The sequence below is a fragment of the Trichomycterus rosablanca genome, chromosome 1, assembly GCF_030014385.1.
Source record: "Trichomycterus rosablanca isolate fTriRos1 chromosome 1, fTriRos1.hap1, whole genome shotgun sequence".
Taxonomy (NCBI): domain Eukaryota; kingdom Metazoa; phylum Chordata; class Actinopteri; order Siluriformes; family Trichomycteridae; genus Trichomycterus; species Trichomycterus rosablanca.
In genome coordinates, this window is record NC_085988.1 from 84266742 (window position 1) to 84290111 (window position 23370).

At 39.4% G+C, this 23370-nt stretch overlaps 1 protein-coding gene across 1 annotated transcript in view; it reads left to right on the plus strand.

The window, feature by feature from the left end:
• The window catches only part of LOC134325153 (thyrotropin-releasing hormone-degrading ectoenzyme-like), a 77905-nt gene that overhangs the window by 46970 nt on the left and 7565 nt on the right, over window positions 1-23370 (plus strand). The window contains exons 9-17 of the mRNA XM_063007237.1: window positions 394-459; window positions 1699-1886; window positions 6247-6335; window positions 7897-8030; window positions 9298-9353; window positions 13344-13491; window positions 22271-22368; window positions 22513-22620; window positions 22958-23125. Coding sequence (XP_062863307.1) covers window positions 394-459; window positions 1699-1886; window positions 6247-6335; window positions 7897-8030; window positions 9298-9353; window positions 13344-13491; window positions 22271-22368; window positions 22513-22620; window positions 22958-23125 — 1055 coding nt within the window. The remainder of the gene's footprint in view (window positions 1-393; window positions 460-1698; window positions 1887-6246; window positions 6336-7896; window positions 8031-9297; window positions 9354-13343; window positions 13492-22270; window positions 22369-22512; window positions 22621-22957; window positions 23126-23370) is intronic.

A 23370-nucleotide genomic window follows, 5' to 3' on the forward strand; every position in this document is an offset into this window, starting at 1 on the left:
CATGAAGAGAACATGAAAACTCAGCCAGGGAATCGAACCCATGCCCTTTATTATTCTCTGTTATTTTACATTCACACGTCAGAGATTGATTTTGTCCTTCAGCAGCGTGTGCCGTCCTTCATCCCCGAGCGGCGAGCGGCGTAACGAGTCTCTAATCCAGATCTTATTGTTCATCCTGCAGCGACAGTTAATCACCCGAGCGGCTCTCCAACCCCAATCACGACCACCACGCCACGCCGCGCCACGCCGCATTCAAATCAGAAATAAATACGTCTGGTACTGACTGACTGTTTACTCTCCGGTCCTCTAATCACTCGTTTGTTTGCTTGTTTGTTGTGTCTGGATTATAAATAATAATCGAACTCTCTGTCTGGTCTGGTCTGTGTTTTTCAGGATTATTTAGTGACGCACATGTACGGGAACGCAGCGCGGGACGACCTGTGGAACAAATTCTCCGAGGTGAGATCTGATTCATCAGGTGGTGGGGCTTAAACTGGCAACCTTCTGATTACTAGTCCAGTACTTTAAACACTAAAGTACCACTGCCCTAGTAGACACTTTTGTTTCTAAAGCATCTTACAATTATGACACGATACAATTGAAGTAATTGAGCATTAAGAGCCGTGCTTAGGAGCCAAACTGTGACAACTGTGGGGCTTGAGCCACTTCTGATTATTAGTCAGGTACCTTAAACACTAAAGTACCACTACCCTAGTAGACACTTTTTTATGAAGCATTTTACAATTAAGTCTGAATACCATTTAAGCAACTGAGGATTAAGGGCCTCATTTAGGGGCCCAACAGTGGCAATTGTGGTTGTGGTGGGGCTTGAACTGGCAACCTTCTGATTACTAGACAAGTACCTTAAACACTAAAGTACCACTGCCCTAGTAGACACTTTTTTTAAAGCATCTTACAAGGTCTAAATACCATTTGAGCAAATGAGGGTTAAGGGCCTCATTTAGTGGCCCAACAGTAGCATTTGTGGTGGTGGTGGGGCTTAAACTGGCAACCTTCTGATTAACAGTCTAGTACCTTAAACACTAAAGTACCACTGCCCTAGCAGGTGCTGTTTTTTTTAAGCATCTTAGAATTATGACTGAATACAATTTGAGCAATTGAGGGTTAAGGGCCTCGCTTAGGGGCCCCAATGTGGCAATTGTGGTGGTGGGACTTGAACTGGCAACCTTCTGATTACTAGTCAAGCACCTTAAACACTAAAGTACCGCTGCCCAAGTAGACACTTTTGTTTCTAAAGCATCTTACAATTAGGTCTAAATACCATTTGAGCAATTGAGGGTTAAGGGTCTTGCTTAGGGGCCAAACTGTGACAACTGCGGGGCTTGAACCATCAACCTTCTGATTACTAGTCCTAATGTGATTCTATCTAACAAAAATACCAATAATAATTAGAAAAGTGATTTTTCTGGAAGCACTTACGGTTTCTAGGTGGCACTAGGCGGTTGACATGGTATCTCAGGTGGTTACTACAGTATTTTGGGTGGTTTTTGGGTGGGGTGTGGACTGGTTTCTATGTTCTTCCTGATGCTTGTTGTCAAGTTTCTGTTATATATAAACCGGTTGCTATAATGAGCTAGGCGTTTCCCGTGGTACCTCAGGTGGTTGCTAGGATGTTGCTTAGCACTTTCTCTGGGCTTTATCCTGAGACGTGAGTGTGGTTTCCTGTTTTGCCCGCAGGCCATGCAGCGTAACGGGAAGGACATCAACATAAAGAAGGTGATGGACGGCTGGACTCTGCAGATGGGCTACCCCGTGGTCACCATCAGCAAGAACGAGAGCCTGGACAACACCGTCACCATCAGCCAGGAGCACTTCATCTACGACACGGACGCCATGGTCCACCACCCGGAGCTTTCCAACAGAAGGTACCGCGTAGTCTGATCGAACTGTGGGGATTTGTGCCCATTTAGTCAGACGATGACAGCACTTGTATGGCTGGGCACTGATGTTGGTCCCACCCCAACCTTCCTTTGAGGCAATAACAGTCTCTACTCTTTTAGAGAGGCTTTTAGAGTACCATTAAAATGATGACTTTGTTCAGACCTGTTTCAGTCCCCTTGTTTGATTTTGAGCTGTCACGTCACGTCATGCCGCCATTGCTTTGTGATGGTTGGCCGCACAGATGGGTCCAGCGTTATATAGCGGGACGACTTTAATTGTATCTCTGAAATACCTCGTGAGTCGTAGTCTGGACCGCACCCACTCTGCAGGGACGTGAAGAGAGATTCCCATCATGCCATTACACCTATCAGTAAAATTCAGCTCTTATTATCGGCCCGACTCTCGGAAGTCTTTTACCTCTCTCGTCCTCCGGAATCCTGACGTTCCCGCTGAAGACAAACGGCGCTGCCAGGACCGGAGAGATTAGCTTAAGCCGTCATTTATGGAGCGATGAATAATTCAGTCGGACCTCCAATCCCTGAGAGAGAAAGCTTCTTATTCTTCTGTGGGTCTGAACGCTGGCAGCGACACGTAACTCTGTATGAATATTAATGAGGATCTGAGCGCTGCAGGGTGTAGGTGGTGCACGGTAAACGGGGGATTGTAGAACAGGTTCAGAACTTAAGAATCAAGAGAGAGGAAAATAATATAAGAAAAATATTTACAATATAATCGGTTTGGTGGGTAGCACTGACGCCTCACAGCAAGAAGATCTTGGGTTCGATTCCCAGGTGGAGCCATCCGGGTCTTTTCTGTGTGAATTTTGTATGTTCTCCCCATGTCTGTGTGGGTTTCCTTCCACAATCCAAAAACATGGTCAGGTTATAATAAATAATAATAATAATAATAATAATAATAATAATATTCATAATAATAATAATAATAATAACAACAACAACAATAATAATAATATTTAATAATAATAATAATAATAATAAAATAGTAATAATAATAAAAATAATAAAACTACAATAATAACAATAATAATAATAATAATAATGATAATAATAATAATAGTTAATAATAATAATAATAATAACAATAATAATAATAATAATAATATAAATAATAGTAATATTTAATAATAATAATATTTATAATAATAATAATAATAATAATAATAATAATAATAAAATAGATTAACCTTGTGCTCGTGGGTCTGTATCTCTGAAACCTCTGGTCACTCACTTGACCCTCAGACAGTGACAGGACTGGACGTACAGTGCTGCCAGTGTGTCTCTCTCTCTAAACTAAACTCGTGATGCGCCACACCTACACACTTTGCTTATCACTGATAATTGTGGTTATTAGACGCAGCGTCTCCCAGTTCGTCTCTTAAATTCATGCCATGATTTAATACCAGAGTAATTTAGGGGCCGTAATTCACTCAAGAGCTTCAGCGTGAGAGCAGAGTGAAGGTAATTAAAAGCAAGAGCGATTCTGTAGCTGCCGTGTATCGTTCATCACCGGAGGCTCGGCTCACGGGCAGTCAGGAGGTGGATTAGACTCTTCATTTATCCTTTAATTCTTACATAGTCAAAAGTATTCAGACGCCTGACCGTGAGCTTGTCGGACGTCCTATTTCAAAAACAAATGCTATTAAAATAGAGTGACCTCTATGTGAGCCGCTCTTCTAAGAAGGCTTCTCGCAAGGCTTTGAAGTACAGTATGTCTGTGGGAATTTGTGCCCTGATGTTAACTGGCCACTGATGTTGGTCAAGAAAGCCTCAGTCGTCTTACCGATTCATTTCAGAGCTGAGGTCAGGGCTCTGTGCAGGCCACCGAAGTTGCTTTGTGCAGGGACGAGAAAGGGGCCTTCCCTAAACTGTTGCTGCAAATTTTGAAGCATATAATTTCCAGGTTTCTGGTCAGGGTCACAGTGGGTCTGATTCACTAGGCGAAAGGCAGGAAACACCCCAAACAGGTCGCCAGTCCATCACAGGACACACACACACACACACACACACACAACTAGGCTTTATCCTGGTCAGGGTCACAGTGGGTCTATTTCACTGGGCAAAAGGCAGGAAACACCCTGTACAGGTCACCAGTCCATCACAGGACACACACACACACACACACACACACCTAGGCTTTATCCTGGTCAGGGTCACAGTGGGTCTGATTCACCTGGGCTACTTGCCAGAAAACACCCCGGACAGGTCACCAGTCCATCACAGGGCACACACACACACACACACACACACTTACACACACAGTTTAGTATCTTTAATTAACCTGACTGCAGGTCTTTGGACTGTGGAAGCAAACCAAAGCACAGACGCAGGGAGAACATGCAAACTCCATACAGAAAGGACCCAGACCGCTCCACCTGGGAATCGAACCTAGGACCTTCTTTCTGTGAGGTGAGAGTGCTACCCACCGAACCACCGTGCCGCCCTACCAGCGCGAGGCTTCAAGGCATGGTTTGACCAGTTTAGTCTGTAGGAACTCCAGTGGCCTGAAAAGAGCTCCGACCTGAACCCTGCTGAACACCTCTGAGTTGAATTGCATTTAGCAGATGCTGTTTATCCAAAGCGAGTTACAGTACTGTGACAGTATACAGTCTAAGCAATTGAGGGTTAAGGGCCTTGCTCAAGGGGCCCAACAGTGGCAACCTGACAGGGGTGGGGCTTGAACCGGCAACCTTCTGATTACTAATCCAGTACCTAAACAACTAGGCTACCACTGCAAAAGAATGAAAGTATGGCCACATAGGGAGGAGAGGAGAACTCCAGGGTATCTCCTAATGGGATGTCCAACGAGGATATAGGACTGTTTGGACTGAATGGGCACAAATTCCTTCAGTAATACTTCAAAATCTCACCAGACACCTTCTCAGAAGAGCTAGCTGAGTATAGAAGTCATTCTGGGCTCTCTGACACATTTACTGTCAGGTGTCCAAATACTTTTGGTCATATATTGTATCTAATACGACAACATGATCAGGGTTCATTTACTTATGCTCTCTATGGTCTATGATCCTCTAACGATGTTACTTATCATGACCATTCGAACCCGCTCCCAGCACTCCAAAAACGTTCAGGGGTACAGACACGCCCACCAGTGAGCAATTACAGTCATTAGTGTTCCAGAATCAAAGTCCAGTGGAGCCTGATGATCAATCTGCAGCTTTTACTCCTGTTAAAATCCAGATCTGCAATTATTTCATTCCATCAATGATCCACTTTGGTGCTCTCAGATGCTCCTGAGGGTAAAACGTTCCAGATATTACAGACTGGACACAGTCATAGGGCGGAAATTTAATCGGATACACTATATGGAAAAAAGTATTGTGCCCTTCCCTTCTAATCATTGGATTTATGTGTTTCAGTCACAGCAGTCGATAACAGGAGTCATAAATCAGCTATATGGAGGAAATTATACTTCCAAACTCTATAAAATAAAGAAACTCCAGTGTCACGCACAGAGCCCTGACCTCAACCCCACTCAACAGCTCTGGGATGAACCGGCCATCCTACAAACGCTGTCATCTTTTGACTAAATGGCCACAAATTCATACAGATACACTTCAAAATCTCATGAGAAGTCTTTCAGAAGAGCGGCTGCTGTTCTTGCTGAAAAGATCACACAAACGGAATGGGATGTCCAACAAGGTCACGGTCGGGTGTCCGAATACTTTTGGCCGTATAGTGTTTTTGGTTGAAATTATATTTTGATGAGAGAGGACATGTTGGCTTAGGCGTCTGGTAGGGACCAAATATTTCAACGCCCACCATTGAAACGGCCTAGACAGGACTCAAAAGCTTTGAAATTGGACATTGGAACACCTGAACAGAATTAAATATGTGGACGAGGGATCTGGTGGACTGAGTAGCTGGGTTTGTTACACCCATTGTTTTGAATTTATTTATTTATTTATTTATTTTTTTTTTATGGTCACTCATGGTGTCCGTCCACTTTCATCATACACTTTTATTATCATTTTTGTGATCATTGTACACATTTATTCTATTTTCTATTTGGTACACAAAAACCCAAATTTACATTTTCGGCATTCAGCAGACGCTTTTATCCAAAGCGACTTACAGTACAGTTACAGTATACAGTCTAAGCAATTGAGGGTTAAGGGCCTTGCTCAAGGGCCCAACAGCAACCTGGAAGTGGTGGGGCTTGGACCAGCGACCTTCTGATTATTAGACCAGTACCTTAACCACTAGGCTACGGCTTGCCATGAGTTCCACGTCTGCTCAGGTATAAATCAGAGGCTGATAAAACCCTTGGGTCAATCTCTCAACTCTTCTGATCTTCTCTGTTTTTCAGTTTCCAGTGGCAGATCCCACTGACCCTGGCGGTAGGAAATTCCACTCACATTTCCACCGAGAATGTCGTCTGGCTCTCCAATAAAACAGGTACGATCAAACCAGCAATTGAGTTACTTTATTTATTTATTATTTATTATTTATTTATTATTTATTTATTATTTATTTATTATTTATTTATTTATTATTTATTTATTTATTATTTATTTATTTATTTATTATTTATTTATTTATTATTTATTTATTATTTATTATTTATTTATTATTTATTTATTATTTATTTATTATTTATTTATTATTTATTTATTATTTATTATTTATTTATTATTTATTTATTATTTATTTATTATTTATTTATTATTTATTTATTTTATTGTATTTATTTATCCATTTATTTATTTATCCATTTATTTATTTATTTATTTCATTGTATTTATTTATTTTGGTCACTTGTTTTATAGGTTTTTGTTTTAGATATTTTAAGTTACTTTTTTTAAAACTGTTCCCTGAGTTACTTTTTTATGTTATTAATTAATTAATTAATTTATTTATTTATTTATTATATTTATTTACTTCATTTATTTATTTATATTATTTATATTGTCTTGTTTTATACTTTTTAGAAGTTTTTGAGGTAATTTCCCAACTTTATTATTTATTATTATTATTATTTTTGGTCACTTGTTTTATACGTTAAGAATTTTTAAGGTTATTTTCTAACTTTATTTATTTATTTATTTATTTATTTATTTATTTATGTTTATTATTTCTTTTCCCTAAGGTATTTTCTACATGGCCTAGTTTTCTATTATATTTTGTAGTTATAAATCGCCCAGGTGGCGCAGTGTTATATTCCGCTAGCACACCAGCGCCGAGATTCTGAACTCCTCGTTTTGAAACTCGGCGTTGCAACCAGGTGGCTGAGTGCCATTTAGCAGCCACAATTGGCAAGGCCTGCAGCAGACTCTAATTGGCTACCATGTCTGCTAGGGCGGGATGACCGGACTATGTGTGTGGGATCTTTAAACGCTGTGTAAGGACCCTGCTTGGCAGATAGAGAGGCGCCTGTGCAGAATGCATGGGTGAATAAGAAAGGGTTCCGCTAAGGACTGAGCACGGGTCGGAGGAGACCAGCAATCAGGGATTACAATCAGGGATCCACCAGCAGCGGAACACAAATACGCTGAATAGGGAGAAAAGAGAGAAAATGCAGAAATAAATAGAAAACAAAATTATTATTTTTCCTTTCTTTCAGTTCCTGGTCTCTTCTGCACTCGGGTTCATTCTATTATCTTCTGAGCCTCGATGTTTATATCGCTCCGAACAACGTCGTCTATTTATTTCAGAAAAAGAATGTCATGATTTTATTTTATGGATCATTTCATCTCACGATACCTGAGTTCATCTCTTAAACTAGATGAGAAACAGAGAGGAAATATTTATTATAAATGCGTCACGGTTCTGTTTTCACAATGAAAGATCAGACTGACCGACTTCTCAGTGTCTCTGATTATGATCAAACCTGAACCTGGACAGTGATGGTACGAGCATGTGGTTGAATGTGTGTGTGTGTGTGTGTGTGTGTGTGTGTGTGTGTGTGTGTGTGTGTGTGTGTGTGAGTTTCACCTCATTTCTTCCTGTTTATTCACAGATACACACCGAGTGGGCCGCATGGACGAGGGAACGTGGTTGCTGGGCAACATCAATCAGACCGGGTACTTCCGGGTGAACTACGACCTCCAAAACTGGAGGCTCCTCATCCAGCAGCTGAAGATCAACCACAGAGTGAGTAACTACATACACGATACCACCAAAAGTATGTAAACACCTCGGTCGTTAGTCCATCACAGGGCAAACACACACACACACAAACACACACACACACACACACACTCAGGGCTGTGGGAGGAAACCGGAGCTCCACCTGGGAATCAAACCCAGGACCTTCTTGCTGTGCTGCTCCATGAGCTTCCTTCCAACAACTGTTAGCCAAGTGTGTGGCTGAAACACCTGAAATCCAGAACATGGAGATAGCGAATGGTTTCTAATTGGAAAAGGCATCAGACAAGGATGCATACTATCTCCACAGCTATTCGACCTCTATGCAGAACAAATGATGCAGGAATATACGAAGAACACCATGGAATTAAGCTTGGTGGAAGAACTACCAACAACCTCAGATATGCCGATGATACAACCATACTGGCAGAAAGTATAGAAGACCTCCAAATTTAGCTTGACAAGATCACAAAGAGTAGCCTGGAAATGGGTCTTGGTCTAAACCTAAGGAAGACCAAAACACATACTGATGAATTCCAAATTGATGAAGAAACGCTGGACATAGTAGATCGCTTTTGTCTGCTTGGATCAATAATTAATAAGACATCATCAAGCACAGAGGAAATCAGAAGAAGAATCACAATAGGGAAGACTGCTTTCAAAAATGTGGACAAGGTTTGGAAATGCAAGGACATCAGGATAAAAACAAAGACACGGCTAGTGAATTGCGTTATGTTCCCAACAGTTATGTAAGGATGCAGAAGTTGGACGATCAAGAAACATGACTGGAAGAAGATCAGTTTGAAATGTGGTGTTGGCAAAGAATACTAAAAGTTCCATGAACTGCACGAAGAACCAACACGTCCAGCATGGAGGAAATCAAGCCCAAAACAAAGCTACGCCTGGCATACTTTGTTTACTACACCTGGCATACTTTGTTTACTACACCTGGCATACTTTGGGCATGAGGTTAGAAGAGAACACTTACTGGGAAAGGACATAATGCTCTGCAAGATCAATAGAAAACAAAGAAGAGGTCGACCTGCTACAAGATGGATTGACAACATAAAAGAAATCATGAATGCTAATCTATCAACACTAACTAGAATGACAGAAGACAGAACAACATACAGAAGCTATCCATCGTAGCGCCAAGAATCAACAATGATTCAACGGCCAAAACAATCTGTGGTCATCTGTGCTCTGTTTTATTATTATTCCATCACTGTGTCCTGATATTTTTTTTATTAGATCTGTCTCTTTTTCTCTGTAGATCATCTCTGTGGGGAATCGTGCAGGTCTGATCGACGACGTCTTCAACCTGGCCAGGTGAGTGAGGCTGGCCAACCTGAAGGGTTCCTCAGACGTTCTGCAGGTTCAGGGTTTATAGCTCTATGGAACTCTATAAAACTCTATGAAGCTCTATAAAACACAATAAAAGTCTATGGAATCACTTGTTTATATATATTTTTTTTAATTTTGGAGTTTATTTATAACTTTAAAATTGTATGTATTTATTTATTTTTGGTCACTCATTTATTTTTGTTATTTTTAGTTACTTTTTAATTTTTTTTCACTTGTTTTATAGTTATTTATTATTATTTATTTATTTATTTAAAATTTTAAGTTTATTTTCTCACTTCATTGTTTACTTTTTGTATTTATTTAGTTATTTTTGATATTTTTAAAATTTGAGTTACTTTTTTAATTTATTTATTTGTCACTTGTTTTATAATTCATAGAAATGTTTAGTTTTTTTATTTTATTTATTTATTTGTTTGTTTGTTTGTGGTCACTTATTTTATAGTTTTTTATTCATTTTGAGTTTGAGTTTTTTTATTTATTTTGAGTTTATATGTTTTCTTATTTATTTATTTATTTATTATTAGGCACTTTTTTATTTTTGGTATTTTTAGAAATTTTTATTTTTTTCTGAGTTACTTTTATAGTTTAGGAACATTTTGAAGTTTTTACTTTCTCACTTTATTTATAAGTTTTTAAAAATCACATTCATTTTTGGTATTTTTGAAAATTTAGATTTTTTTTCTGAGTTACTTTTTTAATTTTATTTATTTATTTATTTATTTATTTATTTATTTATTTATTTATTTATTTATTTATTTATTTATATTGTCAGTTGTTTTTTAGTTTATATAATTTTTTTATTTGTATGTATTTATTAATTTGTTTGTTTATTTTTGGTCACCTATTTTATAGGGGTTTTTTTTTACTATATTTTGTAGTTATTATTATTTTCTTTGGAAGGGAGATTTTTTCTCTCTAAAACTGGGCTGCACTGAGACACCAAAAGTATGTGGATGGTTTATAAAGCACAGAGTTCTGGAACCAGATGTGGTTTGTGTGTAGGAACTGTTCCTAAACGGCCAGGCGTGTCCAGTAAAACACAAGAGATTGGACTGTACCTCATAACCATCAACAAAAAGCCAGTTTAGTCCACCTAAGAACACTTAATGACCAAAAGTATATGGACACCCAACTCCCCAACATCTTAATCCAGACCCATCAGCATTAATATTAATGAAGCTGGAGCTCCTTGTTGCTTTAACAGTCTCCTTTGTTTGGACAGCGTTCAAGATTCAAGTCCATTCAGCCTCATGAACATCAGTGTTAGATAAAAGGCCTGGCTCACAGTCAGCACTCTAATGCATCCCACTTTAGCAGGGTTAAGGTTAGAACAGTGAAATTTCCACACTGTGTATGGTTCACCATAACGTGTGGTGACGGTAGACGTCGTCGGCTGTGTTTTACTCTGTAATTAACTCTGTTTTACTCTGTTGATGAAAATACTTAGACCGAAACAAATCACTGCCACCTCTGACTGCGTTTTCCCAAACCATCAGCTCAGGGCTTTATTTCCACGAGCGGCATTAATCTCAGTACGAGCTCTGCCTTCATTCTTACTACATAATGACCACACGGAGCTCGGGGAACAGTCCGTGACCGCCTGCTAATTAATGCACATTATTAGTTTCTCTCTCCAAAGGTAAAAACGCACAAACGTACGGGACCGAGAGCTTGTTATACACCCCGTTCCAAATCCATCCTCGTTATTATGAGGATAGATGAGTATTATTTATTCTGGTCAGCGCCGCTTTATTTCCAGCCAGCGGACGAACAGTAAAAGCTGCCAGATGATTTTATATTCAACATTTTGCAGCTGAAATCCATCATCCGTCATTTAGAAGCCTACAAACGTTCACTGATTAGGGTTTCACCGTTTTTACTGGCGCATCAGGATGCAGAATCGTGGTATTGTAGGAAACACAAGAGGAATAAAACATCAGGGAAACGTGGATGATTCAAATCTATGATTTTTTTTTTTTTCTGGTTGATGTCCAGCACCCTCATTCAAGCCTTAGAAGGGCTACCAGGCTGGCGGTTTGAGGTGGTGTGGAAGGGTTATACATTAGCCAAAAAATATTTCTGGGACCCCCTTGACACGGGTTCTGATGTTATTCTTACACCTTCATCGAGGCTGATTAAGATTAAATATTAAAATCTCTGTTATTTTTTTGATTCTGGTTGATGTAGTGAGTTTATTTCTGGTGAGCTGATGGTAGGAGCTTCATCACCTGGATCTGCTTCAGCAGGATCTACATCAACAACTGAATCCGAATCAATTGTAGTCGCCATTTGCACTTTTTTTGGTGGACAAATCAAATATGTGTCAGTCATGTGTCCGAATACGTGCATACTGCACACTTGCGTACTGAAAGAGCGTACTGCTTTACCGCCCGATTACTGTGCACTGCCTCCAATCTAGTGCGTACTGTTTAAGTATGCGATTTCAGACGCAGCCAGAGAGTAAAAAATAGATCTACATGACATCACAAATAATCTCTTATATGCCACTGTTTCTTTAAACCGAGTGTCTTTAAACCGAGATTTTCCAGGTCAACAGTCAGGACCTCCTCCATCCTTCTGTATAATAGACAATAAAATTAGTGAAGCTACGTTCACACTAAGAAAAAAAAAAATAAATAAATAAATAAATAAATAAAATTCATGAAGCTACATTCACACTAACAAAATAAATAAATAAATAAAAATTAATGAAGCTAGATGTACCATAAGAAAATAAATAAATAAATAAAATTACTGAAGCTACAATCACACTAAGAAAATAAATAAATAAATAAATAAATAAATAAATAAATAAATAAATAAATAAATAAATAAATAAATAAATAAATAAATAAATAAATAAATAAATAAAATTAATGAAGCTACATTCACACTAACAAAATAAATAAATAAATAAAAATTAATGAAGCTACATTCACACTAACAAAATAAATAAATAAATAAAAATTAATGAAGCTACATGTACCTTAAGAAAATAAATAAATAAATAAATTGCTGCAGCTACATTCACACTAAGAAAATAAATAAATAAATAAATAAATAAATTAAATTAATGAAGCTACATTCACACTAAGAAAATAAATAAATAAAATTAATGAAGCTACATTCACACATAAAATAAATAAATAAAATTAATGAAGCTACATTCACACTAACAAAATAAATAAATAAATAAAAATTAATGAAGCTACATTCACACTAACAAAATAAATAAATAAATAAAAATTAATGAAGCTACATGTACCTTAAGAAAATAAATACATGAATAAATAAATAAAGAAAAATTACTGAAGCTAGTCACACTAAGAAAATAAATAAATAAATGAACAAATAAATAAAAAATAGTAAAGCTATATTCACACTAAGAAAATGAACAAACAAATAAATAAATAAATAAATAAATAAAATTAATGAAGCTACAGTCACAATAAGAAAATAAACAAATAAACAAAATAAATAAAATAAATAAATAGTCTTAGTGAAGCTACATTCACACTAAGCAGAGTGGCGCAAACTGCTGCTTTGCTCAGCTCTTGGCATGAGTCGTAAAATGCCATTAAAGTGACCACGACATGAATACCCATCAGATCCAGTGTTACAGCTCCACATGTATCTGTGTTTATCTGGATTCTCCTCCCTGTTTCACTTTTAAACTTGTGTTACAGCTCCAGCTTCTGAGAAACGGTGAGAATGAGAATCAGCTTCTCCCAGAGTCTAAAACGCTTCTGGTTCAAAATAAAGCTTAACGTGGTTTAATGTAGTAAAAGAAGGACACTTCTTTATTTATGAACAGCAACTCTAAAATAATCACACATCGGTCAGCCAGAGACTGAGCTGTATTGATTAACACTTGGTGCCAAATGTCTGAGACCACTGGTGAGAACGTATCTCCTCCTCACTGCCGTATCTCTGACTGTGTTCCTCTCTCTGCAGGGCGGGGTATCTCCCTCAGACCATCCCGCTGCAGATCATCTCGTACCTACCCGAGGAGGACGAGTTCCTACCCTGGCACGCTGCCAGCCGTGCGTTGTACCAGCTGGACAAGCTTCTGGACCGTACGGAGGACTACAGCTTCTTTAGTGTAGGTGAAGCTCCATTAACCCGTCTGACCTTTCAGCGCTCGTTTAAGATCAAATTAGATCTTCTCCTCGCTGCGGCGGTACGGCGTGATCTATCACCAGCATAATGACAGCCGTGGAGGTCAAACGTGATTGTTTACATTAACATGCATTAGTTTTTCTGTCTGTAGATTATTTCGATTATTTATGACCCACAGAGGGGTCAAAATCCAAATGTGCTTAAAGCTTTTCTTGATGATGGAAATGTCATAGAGGGTTGAGGCCCTTGTAAGAGGCATGAGTCCCCCTACACCTTCTAAACTGGACAATGAACCCAACTGCAGAAGATGAAAGAGCTGAAAACCAAAGAAAATATGGCTTAGTGCAGCGCTGAGTATCAAGTTTCCATTTAAGTGTTGCCTCCAGGTGTAGTGGGTAACTTGATGAGGCGCAGAGACTGCTTTAAAGTGCTGTTTAGGGGGAACTCTACTCTCTGTTCATCGTTGCTTCTTCTAACAAGAGGAAAACTAAACATTGTGTCAAAAATTTGAAGGACTCAGAGTCTAGAGCTGAGTCCCAAACACGCTTTTAAAGCGTTCCCTTCAGGTGTAGTGGGTAACATTTAATGAGGTGCAGAGACTGCTTTAAAGTGCTGTTTAGGTAGAACTCCACTTTTTGTTCATCTGCGCCTCCTCTAGCAATCAAAAAAGTAGTTGAATGGCTCAGCTCAGAGCTGAGTCCCAAGTATTTGTTTAGGTGTTGTCTCCTGGTATAGTGGGTAACATTTGATGAGGTGCAGAAACTGCTTTGAAGTGCTGTTTAGGGGGAAACTCCACTTTCTATTCATCTGCACCTCCTCTAACAAGAGGAAAACTAAACATTGTGTCAAAAATTCAAAAGACCCAGAGTCTAGAGCTGAGTTCCAAATATGCTTTTAAAGCATTCCCTTCAGGTGTAGTGGGTAACTTGATGAGGTGCAGAGACTGCTGTTGAAGTGCTGTTCAGGAAGAACTCCACTTTCTGTTCATCTGCGCCTCCTCTAGCAATCAAAAAAGTAGTTGAATGGCTCAGCTCAGAGCTGAGTCCCGAGTATCTGTTTAAGTGTTGTCTCCAGGTGTAGTGGGTAACAGTTGATGAGGTGCAGAGACTGCTTTAAAGTGCTGTTTAGCTGGAACTCCACTTTTTGTTCATCTGTGTCTTCTCTAGCAATCAAAAAAGAAGTTGCATGGCTCAGCTCAGAGTTGAGTTTAAGTTTTGTCTCCTGGTGTAGTGGGTACCAATTGATGAGGCGCAGAGACTGCTTTAAAGTGCTGTTTAGGGAGAACTCCTCTTTCTTTTCATCGGCGCCTCCTCTAGCAAGCAGAAAACTAGATATTGTGTCAAAAATTCAAAAGACTCAGAGTAGAACTCCACTTTCCGTTCATCTGCGTCTTCTCTAGTGGGTAACATTTGAACATTTGCTATCGAAAAAGTTCAGGTAGAACTCCACTTTTTTGTTCATCTGCGCCTCCTCTAGCAAGAGAAAAAGTAGTTGAATGGCTCAGCTCAGAGCTGAGTATCAAGTATCCGTTTAAGTGTTGTCTCCTGGTGTAGTGGGTAACAGTTGATGAGGCGCAGAGACTGCTTTAAAGTGCTGTTTAGATAGAACTCCAATTTCCGTCCATCTACACCTCTAACTGTCAGGCCAAACTGAGTACTGCAGACGGGGATGTTGCAGGAAGAGCTCGTGGGGAGTCTGTTGGCAAATGGTGTAGCGCTAACAGACATGTCTAAGGTTTTTGTTTGAATACAGTATAGTCGCCTGGTAGGCTCTCGCCATCATAGTACAGCGTAAATACAATTCTGTCCTGTCTGAGCTCTTCATTTTATGCTAATTACAGTGAATAAACGTTAAGCGCCCTGCTACGCCTTTGAGACTCAAAATTAAGGTAATAGCTGCAGTGCGCTAATGCACCAAGCTGCTGCACTACCTGAGCCCTCAATTTAAAGACTACTGTGCACCTTCTGCCTTCCTCAGTTAATAAAAGAATTAAAATGATTACAGTGGTTATTTCCAGAGTGCACATACACTTTTTAGCAATGGAACACCTGAACTTCGTACGTTACTTCATAAATACCACATACTGTTGGGCAACCAAGCAAAACAAAACTGATTTATTACGCACATAGCGGCACCACCTATGCTTTTGTTTAGCTGGCGTTCCGTGGGACCCCTGGTACGTCTACAAACATCTCCGATGGGTGAACGCTATGTGTGCCTCCTGTCTGACGAGTTACACCCGTTCCTGTCTTGCAGTCATTCTGACGAGATTGGCCTCTTCTGAGACGCCAAATTATAAGTTACCAGATCTCGACGTTACCCAACACATCTGGATTGCCATGGAATTCGACAGAATTGTGGAGCATTCTGCAGGAAGTGTGGCATTCATCGCCTACAGAATATTTCCGCAAGCTCGTGGAGTCCGTGCCCCACCGTATTTCTGCAGGAAATAAACTATGTTTATTTCTGCTTTTGTTTTATTTATCTATTTTATTTAACTATGTTTATTTCTGCTTTTGTTTTATTTATATTTTCTTATATTTTTAAGTTCCTTTGTTTGCACCCTTGCTTTTTTCTGGATTTACCACTGATGTAGAAGCAGTAGATAAATATTTTTTAAAATATTGCATTTTGATATTGCTGTCTTTATTATTGCTGTGTTTATCATTTTGTTATTATTATTATTTTCATATTTGTTGTCTATGGTTTTGCTGTTTTTTCATACAGTCCAGATATTAATGTACTCGTGTGTGTGTGTGTGTTACCTGATGGTCAGGGTTGCTGTTGATGATAGTTATGGTCCGGCCTTTCATCAGGGAGCCTCGTTAAGATCTGGCGTTTCTTTGCTGACTCCTGAACACACTGATAGAGGACTGAACTTTTTGTGAAGCTTCCACACAGCTCGTGCTCTCGAGACTTAATTATTTTGTAAAAGAGATCACGACCATGCTAGGAATACATCTCGAATTCTGAACTAATATACTGGTCACCAGAAATCCTCTGGCCCACAGAATCTGAGCTTCTTGTACTTTGAGAAGTTTCGGGGTGTCATCAGAGACCCGCTTGTCATTAAGAAAAGATTTGTTAGCAAACTTCTAGTCGAGTGTTGCTGTTTCTGGGTTTTGTCTTGATCAGTAAGCCTATGTGCAGACCGGCAGCGATAGGATGCCACAATGTGACCGACCATCATTCTTTTTTAATTAGAGCTTAAAAGTACAAGTATCTTACCAGAAATTTAGTTTGATAAAAGTAAAAGTCACCTTTTAGAATATTACTTGAGTAAAAGTCTAAAAGTATCTGATGTTTAATGAACTTAAGTATCAAAAATAATTTGATATTAAATGTACTTAAGTATTAAAAGTAGAAGTAAAAGTAAATGCTGTTAGTATAAATGGAAGCGGTCATTTTAAATATAAAGATTGTTCTTTTAAGCCTGTAAAGCACCTTAACAATTAACCTGTTTTCTTCCTTTTATCTGAACATGATTTGTGCCAATTCATGATCATAATCAACTGTTCACATCACCTGTTTGAAATCATGACAATATTTAGTTGTTTTTTTTAACTTATTACTAGCCCTAAATGTTCCTGTTCCAACGTGTTTAGAATGTGAGTCGATGTAAATGTAAGAAACACTGCATCTATTTTATTTGCATTTTCTATACTGTCCCATCTTTTTATTTGGGTAGTATTTCAATAACAAAAAAATAATTTTGGCATAATTAATTTAAAGCAAAACTCAAGAGAGTTTAACAAAACGTGCAGCTCTTTTATCCTCTTAATGATCTGTTCAACCATTATTTTAAATCAAAATATTTGAGTAAAATAAGCTGTATTTAAATAATCTTTTTTGGAAATGGAAGGTAGATATCTGAACAATGTTAATGCTAATAATATGAAAAACCGCTGATGCTGCAGCTTTACTTTATTAATCATTGTTAACTTACATCAGTGTGTTGGAGCTTCTGAAATGTCCATATTTGCCGGTCTTTGGGTGAACGACGCACTTTTAGAAAACTCCGATAGCGTTTAGAGAACGTTTGCACATGCGCATTAATGTGTTTAACCACCGTCTAACTCACAAGCACTCACAGTCCGTCACACATCTCACATCATTTAACTTTCATTTTGTAGTAACGAGTAACGAATTTACATACAGCGAATGTAACGGAGTAAAAGTACACAATTTCTTTAGAAAATGTAGTGGAGTAAAAGTGAAAGTTGCCAAAAAATGTTTATACTCCAGTAAAGTACAAGTACTTCAAAAAACGACTTAAGTACTGTAACGAAGTATTATTACTTCGTTACTATACACCACTGGCTACGTGTCAAAGTAACATCCACATGGATGGCAGGACCTAAGGTTCCCAGCAGAACGTCACCCAAAGCATCACGCTGCCTCCACCGGCTCGCCTTTTTCCCATAGTGCACCCTGGTGCCGTGTGTTCCCCAGGTAAGCGACGCACACGCACCCGACCATCCACGTGATGTAAAAGCAAACCTGATTCATCAGACCAGGCCACCTTCTTCCATCGCTCCGTGGTCCAGTTCTGATACTCACGTTCCCATTGTTGGCGCTTTTTGTGGTGGACAGGGGTCAGCGTGGGCACCCTGACTGGTCTGCGGCTGTGCAGCCCCATACACAACAAACTGTCATGCTCTGTGTATTCTGACACCTTTCTATCAGAACCAGCATGAACTTCTTAAGCAGTTTGTTGGATCGGACCACACGGGCCAGCCTTCGCTCCCCACGTGCGTCAACGAGCCTTGGCCGCCCATGACCCTGTCGCCGGTTTACCACTGTTCCTTTTTTGTAGCACTTTTGATAGATACTGACCACTGCAGACCGGGAACACCCCGCAAGAGCTGCAGTTTTGGAGATGCTCTGACCCAGTCGTCTAGCCATCACAATTTGGTCCTCATCAAACTTGCTCGCTGCTTCTAACATCAACTTTGAGGATAAAATGTTCACTTGCTGCCTAATATACCTCCCACTAACAGGTGCCGTGATGAAGAGATAATCAGTGTTATTCACGTCACCTGTCAGTGCTCATCATGTTATGTCTGCCCGTGTAGTTATTAATGAGTTTGATGACACAGTATGTGAGGAGTCTGTGATTAGATTTTCTCCCCCTTTTCTTGGTTCTTGTTGTGTAAAAGTGCTGCAGGGTGGGCAGGAGAGCGTTGATTATTTTCTCTCCTGTTTCCACAACTGTTTGCAGTCTGCATCTGTCCTGTTTTGTGGCTGATCCAAACCATACTGTGATAGACTACAGTACAATAACTGCAGTGTAGAATTGTATCAACAGCTCCTGTGGCAGACCAAGTTTCCTCAGTTAACGCAGAAAATACATTCTCTGCTGGGCCTTTTTTATGCATTTTCCCCTTTTTCTTTCTATTTTTAGTGCGTCCAATGTTTACCTGATTGTGCGTTATGCTTTCTCTCTATGGGGGCTGACCCCCGTCCTGATTGAGGACAGTGAACTAACACACGCCCCCTCCGAAACGTGTGCAGTACTGACTGCATCTTTTCACCTGCACGAGGCGAGTTCATATGTGGATCAGCTTTGTGCACGGAGAGACACACCCTTATCAGCATTGTTCTTCTACTCTGTGCAGACACCATTAATCAGCCAGCAGAGGTCGTGATTGCATCAGTTATGAGGTCCCTATCCGGCTCCCACCCTGGATGAACAACAGCCAAACCTTGTTCATGTAGCCTCCCAGCCCAGACGGATGGCAGAGCTGAGATTCGATACGATGTATTCGAAATCCCAGCTCTGGTGTGCTAGCGTGTTTTACAGCTGCGCCACCTGAGCGGCCCCTGCTGGGCCTTTTTGAGGATGGAGCTGGTGTTGGACTCCCACTTTAGATCACTGGAAACTGTAGTTCCCAAGAACCTAAAGGTCTCCACAGCAGACACGGTGCTGTTGGATATTGTGATGGGAAGCAGCATTGAGGGTTTCCTTTTAAGGTCCACTATCAAATCAGCATCACATTCATTGTCAAGTGAGTTTTAACATACAAGGAATTTGACTTGGTGTGCTGGTGCTCGACATAAAAACATAAATATATTTATACAAATATTTAAAAACATTGTATAAGTTTAATTTGAATGAGAAAAGAGTCCAGTTCAGAGAACGAACACAGTTTTCGTGTCATGTTGAATGTACAGTCAGTGATAGACCACACAGGGATGAAATATATAGACGAGCGATTTCCTTCCAGGATTTTCATTTTTAGTGTGAACACGTCTGATTTGTGATTAAATAGATTTTTGTACATGCTCTGTAGATACTAGCCAGTGAAAGTTGCTCGGCGTCAGTTAAATCATGTCAGCCAAATGCCCACAAGCGGTGATGACGCTTCCGGTGTGAACATGGGTGCTGAATGATCAGCGATTCAGTCTAAACGTAGGGTTGAGATTATTTAAGAGTTGGGACGATAGCTACCAGCTCCTGTATGCTACTCTGTTCATGGGAGGACGGTTCCAGCATTTGTTGTGTCTTCTGATCCATGGACTGGGATTGTCAGTGGGACAGAGTACCCTTTCCATTATACTATTTACCATGCCCTTCAGGGTTGTGTCTACCCTCCATTCCCTTATCCTCCACCAGTCATGGCCGAATCTTGTAGGAACCTCTACAACATCAGGAAGATTTGGCCATTTCTCTCCATGGAAGCTACTCAGATTCTGGTCCAGTCACTCGTAATCTCACGGCTGGACGACTGCAACTCCCTCCTGGCTGGAGCTCCTATGTCCACTATTAAACCCTTACAGCTCATCCAAGATGCAGCTGCTCGGGTGGTCTTTAACAAACCTAAACGCTGCCACATCACCCCACTGCTGCCACACCATCACCCCACTGCTGCCACACCATCACCCCACTGCTGCGTTCTCTTCACTGGCTTCCTGTAGCTGCTCGCATTTAGTTTGAAACACTGATGCTTGCCTACAAAGTGCCTACAAAAATGGACCAGCACCAAGCTGCCTTCAAGGTCTAATCAAACCCCACTCTTTACCACGCAACCTCAGAGCCACTAGTCTCACTCGACTTGATCCTCCACCCAGAACTCAAGGAAGACAAGCATCAGCATCAAGGTTCTTCTCTGTACTGGCACCCAAGTGGTGAAACGAGCTTCGGAACACTTTGGTTCTAACAGGGTTTCAGCAGATCTGTGTTCTTGGACTGTTAAACTAGAGTAAGGTAACGTTCACTATGGAAGCACTTCTGTAAGTCGCTCTAGATGAAAATGTAAAATGCTGAAAATGTAAATGTAAATATAATCCAAGGGCAGCGAACACAAATCCTCCTAACTGAAAATGGAGTAACGGTTCTGTAGGGGAGTTGTTCAAGGACGTGGAAGAAGGTGGTCGCCTCCAGCCGTGAACACTTACCTTCAGCCTGACATTGAATACCGGGACCTATTTAATTAATAAGACGTGTTTAGCACAGTAAAGCTTTGCATAGCATTTATTCATTTATTTATTCATTCAGTGTCTGTTTTACCAGCGCTTTATCCTGGTCAGGGTTGCGGTGGGTTCAATTCACTGGGCAAAATTCAGGAAGCACCTGGGCAATCACCTGGGAATCGAACCCAGGACTGTTTAAATGAGCTTTTAATGATTTATCACGTGCACCTGCATTTTTATATTGTTTCCTTTTTTTGCTTTTACCTCTTTTAATGCTGCATTTGCACTTTTTAAAAAAAATTTATTCTGTGTATTAACCCTATAATGCCAAGTGTATCATATTTGATACCTGAGTTTTAGAGACCTCTACATCATCAGTTTGTATATTGTTTTCTGAAAAACTTGATGTGCACAATTTGACACTTGTCTCCTGCCCCTCTGGTTGATTTTTTATTTAAATTACTTAAGTTCAAAAAACTAAAGGAACTTAAAAGGGAAAGGGGTTAAAAAGTAGGTAGATTTTTGTTTGTAAAAAAAAAAATGCAGTGAACAATAGATAAAAAAATGAATACATTAAATCTTGATGTATCAAATATGATACAAAACAAAACTCATATTTGCAAACTTTTAGTTAATTTATTTATTTTCTTTTTTTTTTTTTGTATTTCACAGAAAGTCAAATAAACACTCCAGTTTCAAAACATTAGATTTTTTTGGGCAATGTTTTGGTGGTTTAGGCTTTAAAAGGGTTAAGTGCTTATTTCTACATTTGTATTATATTGCAGTCAGCTTGTTAAACTTTGGTTAAAAAGGGGGAAATAATAATAATAATAATAATAATAATAATTATTATTATTATTATTATTAGAATTTTATTATTTTGCTGTCACCTGTGAAGCACATTGTGAAAGTGCTTTAAATATTATTATTATTATTATTATTATTATTATTTATTGTTATTATTATTATTATTATTATTATTATTATTATTATTATTAAATACTATTATTATTATTATTATCAGTAATCATTATCATTATTATCATTGTTATTATTATTGTTATTACTATTAATATTATTATTATTATTATTGTTATTATTAATATTGTTATTATTATCATTGTTATTATTATTATTATTATTATCATTGTTATTATTATTATTATTATTATTATTATTATTATATCAGTATATTTGAGGGGACATTTTAAGCATATCTGAATATTAAGGGAAGGGGTTCATGTCCTCATCAGTCACGTCCTCCCACACATTATCAGATCTGATCCTTGTTGCTGAATCATCAGACCTCACTGAGATCCTGGTTCTCTCTCTCTCTCCTCTACCTGCAGAACTACGTCCTGAAGCAGGTGGAACAGAGGTACCATAAGCTGGTCTGGCCGAGCGTGAACGTGGACGGTTCCTTCCCGCTGGCCGCCCATCAGACTGAGTGAGTGTGGACGTCCTCACTGCTAAAATAAGATGCGACCCAGACTACACCCGGTGTAACCCTCTCTGAATTGTAACACGGCAGGCGTCAGTAAGGACGTTCCTCCTCCTCCTGATGATTATCATTCTGCTCCTTCTCTCTCAGGGAGTTACAGAGGGAGGTGATCATGCTGGCGTGCAGTTTTGGGAATAAGCACTGCCACCGACAGGCCATGTCGCTCATCTCAGAGTGGATCTCCAGCAACAAGAACAGGTACAGGAATCACCATTTATTATTTTACCAGTCGCACTGTATGACCAAAAGTATATGGACACATGATGATGAGCTTGTTGGATGGTAAATTCTAAAACATAGGTTTTTTATGGAATGCATAGTTACCCGCATAGTTATTTCCACATCTTGGACATTTTGACTAACTGATTGCTAACTGAATTGCTGTAGGATTGCTAATGTAACCCTGGCTTGTTCTTTTAAGCACAGACTACGAGATGATCACGTGCGTAGATAATTTTTACAGTCGTGAATTAGGTAGGGCCGTAGATATGCTGTAATATGGTGTATAAATGAACCCGATGTCTGCACCCTATAGGATCCCCCCTAACGTGCGGGACATCGTGTACTGCACGGGCGTGTCTCTGATGGACGAGGACGTGTGGGAGTTCATCTGGATGAAGTTTCACTCCTCCCCCGCCGTCTCAGAGAAGAAGGTTCTGCTGGAGGCTCTGACCTGCAGTGATGATACGTTCCTGCTCAACAGGTTCTGTTACACGCAGCTACACACACACAGCTACACACAGCTGTTCACAAACACACAGCTATACACAACTATACACTACACACACACAGCTATACACAACTGTACACTACACACACACAGCTATACAACTATACACTACACATACCCAGCTATACACAACTGTACACTACACACACACAGCTATACACAACTGTACACTACACACACAGCTATACACAACTGTACACTACACACACACAGCTATA